At 46.2% G+C, this 4,023-nt stretch overlaps 1 protein-coding gene across 1 annotated transcript; it reads right to left on the bottom strand.

Annotated features, from left to right (window-relative positions):
- Window positions 1-1,725: 1,725 nt before the first annotated feature.
- LOC114203257 (PWWP domain-containing DNA repair factor 3B-like) lies at window positions 1,726-3,735 on the bottom strand. Its single transcript, XM_028096632.2, has one exon. It carries the CDS (start codon window positions 3,733-3,735, stop codon window positions 1,726-1,728), a length of 2,010 nt encoding a protein of 669 aa, XP_027952433.1.
- Between the last annotated feature and the right edge of the window lie 288 nt (window positions 3,736-4,023).

Consider the following 4,023-nt stretch of genomic DNA (forward strand, 5'->3'; position numbering starts at 1 on the left):
ACAGTTTGGAAGGCCCTCTTCTAAAATGATGAAAACAAGCATGGAAGTGAGTATTTGTTTAGGATGAGAAGGAAATTCATAATAAACTTTAAAAGATGATGACTAAATCACCGAAATCCCAAAATAGTATGCGCGCACACACACACACACACACGCACGCACGTATGTATGTGTATGTACATACATATACATATTTAGAGGCACCAACTCTGTGGTTGTACAATCTAAAGTACGATGAAACAGAAATTCAAGGTGAAAGATGCAGTGGTTTTATTGTGAATCAAAACAGCTAACTCTTACAGATTTTACACACACACATCTCATGGCCACATGAACACAGAACATGGGCCTGTGAGTGACAGTTGACTCCCTCTAAGAATAAAAATGCACTTGGGTTCATGTTACACCTTTAGTGTTTATTTTCACAACAAGTTTTAAAAGTAAACTAGCTTTCCTGACATTTTTTTTTTCCCCCTCAAAAAAATGTTGTTTCAAGTTAGGAGAACGATTCATGGGCTTCAGAATTTATTACTTTTAGTTAGATACGTTTCACTGTATTCTGACAACAGCCATATTTAGCCAGATGGAGGATTTTCTGTTGCCCATTTCTGAGTTCCCAGGTCCTCGTCCATCTATTGCTCAAGCAGCCTGGAATGACCCACTAGCCTGCAATTATAACTGTTGGAACCTGTCAGGGCTAGTCAATGAATAAGTCAAAAGAGAAAGCTTGCTTGGTAGGGGACAAATGACTGTGTTTTAGGGGACACAGGTCCGGAACACAGCACAGGCTTCCCTACGATTTGTGTCCCTTAGATGGGCTCCTAGCAGTGAGCTTGAATTCGTAGGTGTAAAAGAGCTAAACTGTGTGTATGATTACTCTCGTTGTCTTCCACATGGGGATAAACCACCATGTGTAAAGCATCCAGTCAGTTAGGAAGACAGCCGGGAGCCTGTCTGTTTTAGGAAACCACTTAGCCACCGAACAAGAGCTACTTCCCTAAGTGGAATCTTAGGGAAGCGAAGAGTTAACAGTCTTGCACAGGCTGACAAAATGTTTACTGCACGTTGAGATTTCGCTCATCCACTTGTGGGCTGCATGCAGACGACCCATTAACTTTGGATTCCAGACTGCTTTTCCAAGAGCCATTTGAAGGTAGTGACAGTGTATAGAAAACATCTCTGCTGTTGGCTTCACCCCTCAGGGCTATTTTTCCAAACAAATAAGCATGGCAGATCGAATTCAGGAATTATCTCAAGAAGGAATCCAATCATTTATACTGACGGGTCGCAAAAAGAATGAGAAATCCGTGTGAAGTTTCTGTGTAAACATCTATCTTAGATTTCAAGAAACGATTGTGGCTTAAGGTCTGACACCAGGGGTCTTTCATGTAAGAAAAGAACGCGCATCCTATATTAAAATATGAAGTACTGTCAAAAGCAACATTATGAAAACACCTGGACAGCTACGCATCCAAGCAAGTAGAGGGAAGTACCACTGTTTGCAGTATTTTAACAAAATTAGTTTGTGAAGCATTTGGGAACCAGCAGCGATGATGGCCGTGCTACCCTTAAGTGCTAGAGATCGCTCCAAAATGAATCCAGCGTGTTCCCGGGGTCTCAAATTTACAGAACATATTTACGTGCCATAGAGAAGGGAAGGATCACACATTTCATACAGACAGGGCGGTGAGGGGTCTCCCTGCTAAAGTGCGGGCACAGGAGGAGTTATTTGGCTTTGGCCCTTGTTGCTGATCTCTTCCTCATTTCCTTTAGGATATTTTTATCAAATAGCTCTTTTTCCCGGTAACGCACGGGTGGCCCCTGTAGGTACTTTTGTTCTGCCTCCTTGTAACCTAATCCATCGAGTGCAGCAATTGAACAAATGATTGCTTCTGGCAGAAGAACTTCCAGAACAAAACTCACTTTGTCGTCCCTTGTCAGAGTCAGCGTGTTCTTGTCTATCTGTTTGTAGATTTCTTGCAAATGTCTTACCACGACATCCAACTGGTCTTCCTCCTCCAGGTACGTTTCAATGCAGATCACGTACCTGCTTGAATTCAGAAATGATGCCAGCCACCTGGACTCTTTCCTGCCTTTGACAATGTCCAGAAGATGGTGATCAGCTCCCTTTCTTTTCACGATGAAGTCCACGAGCTTCTGGTTGGCTCGGTCCCGAGCAGCCCTCATCCGGTCAGGGAGAATTTTCTTGCAGGGCCTCTTCCCGCCCAGGGAGGCCTCCTCTTCAGAATCTTCCAGGTCGGCATAATTCACCTTTGGGAAATCAATCTCCACATCCGCGTCTTGGATGGCTTTCCTGATTGGGTAACTGATGTCGGCAGCGTAATAGTCCAGGAAAGAGCCTCCAAAAGACCCGTGACTCAGCCCTTCTCTGTAGTGGGAAATCAGGGAGAAACACCAGTTCACACTTTGCTCGTACACTTTCCCGGCTCTCTTCATCAGTTTTTCTTTCTCTTTACAGTCCAGATGCTTTAATCTTCGAAGAGGAACTCGAATGCCACTCATTTCACCGTCCATGTTTGCCTCAATCAAAAGCACCCTTGCAGTCTGCTCTGTTTGGCTGACACTCTTTACCACCGCTGGCCAAAATGGGTGATTCTGAAATTTGAACCAGACCATCATTCCTCCTTCAATGGGACAAGGCTCCTGTGGAAAAGCCATGCTTGTCGGTTGTCCCATTTCCTTGCTGACGTCCTTTCTAATAGCAGTGGTGGGGTTAATAGCCTTTGAGTTGACGGAAGGCTGAAGTTCTCGCAGCCCTTTCTCAGACTCTGGTACCTGCAGCTTCCTTTTTCTGTTTGCCAGACGGAGTGAATAACGCAGCTTCAGGTTAGGGGCACTGGAGGATGCTGCCACACCTTCCAAGCCTGGCTTCCGGGGACCCTCTCCGTGGTCCTCGACATTCCCGGAGAAGGCAGAGCATTCGGAGGAGACGGCCAGGGTCTTTGGGTAGGTGTCCTGTGCCTCTTCTTTCAGCGCCTTGGGTACCGTGCGGTTGAACCCCGGTGGCAGAGATGGAAGGGCGCCTCCATCTTTAGCACCTGTGCCCTCCTCCTTGACTGGGCAACGCAAGGACCTAACTCTTGAGGTGTCCCTCTTTCCCTTGCCCTCTTTCTCGTAAGCGCCTTCTGAAAGTGACGGGAAGTTTGGGTACATGCTGGAGCTTTGTGAGGACTCCACTTGCATTTTCCTTGGAATGGGAGTGACGGTTCTGTGTGCCTGTGGTCGGCCACCGTCTGGGGCGTCCTCACTCTGTGAACATACCAGCAGCGATTTGAGTTTTTTGCTTTTCCTAAGACTCCTCAGTAAGCTCCCTTTGGGCTTCCGGTACTTTCTACGAGATCGCTTTTGTGGTCCCCTTGGGGACGGCTTAACGGTCTCTGGATCATCTGATGCTCTTGCTGGACCCAGATTTGCTCTCTCATTCAGAATCTCCAGTGCCACGGTAAGAGCGTTTCTGTAGGGCACTTCCTGTCCTGGCGGGACACTGGCCTTCGACTCGGCTATTAGCAAGGAGGTAATGTATTCAATTTGAGACTCATTTAGGATCTTTATGTCTGTGCTTTTCACTTTAATTTTTTCATCTACGGAGAGTATTTCAACTTTCAGAGAAAGTGCCCCTTTCCTCTTATTTTTCGGTGAGATCCTAGATCTGGACAAAACCTTTGCTGGCCAAAAATGGCCTTTCCAATTGCATAGGACATACTCAGCATCCATTATGATTTGAGTTTCCTCTCAAGAGGTAATTAACGGAGGTCGAGAGGTCTGGCCATCATGCCGGCAGGCATGGCGGGTCTTCCCTAAAACAATGTTGTGCACCACACCTTTTTGGCCTAGGACCGCAAAGGGCTTACAGCTTGCGTGGCCAGTCCTTCTTCACCCCAATCTCCCAGGGTCGCTGGAACTTGTGTTTTGAATGGACTATACTGGAGCATACTGGAATGTGGGAAAGGAAAAGAGGAAAAGTATTAGAAAAAAATTCCTTTTGTGAAGGTAGAAGAACAT

The sequence above is a fragment of the Eumetopias jubatus genome, unplaced genomic scaffold (genome assembly GCF_037043125.1).
Source record: "Eumetopias jubatus isolate StellerSeaLion01/CBP00866 unplaced genomic scaffold, mEumJub1_p1.0 scaffold_11, whole genome shotgun sequence".
Lineage (NCBI taxonomy): Eukaryota > Metazoa > Chordata > Mammalia > Carnivora > Otariidae > Eumetopias > Eumetopias jubatus.

Bases quoted from the DNA above. Each gene is read 5' to 3' on its own strand.
- LOC114203257 (XM_028096632.2), bottom strand. From the start codon at position 3,735: ATGGATGCTGAGTATGTCCTATGCAATTGGAAAGGCCATTTTTGGCCA.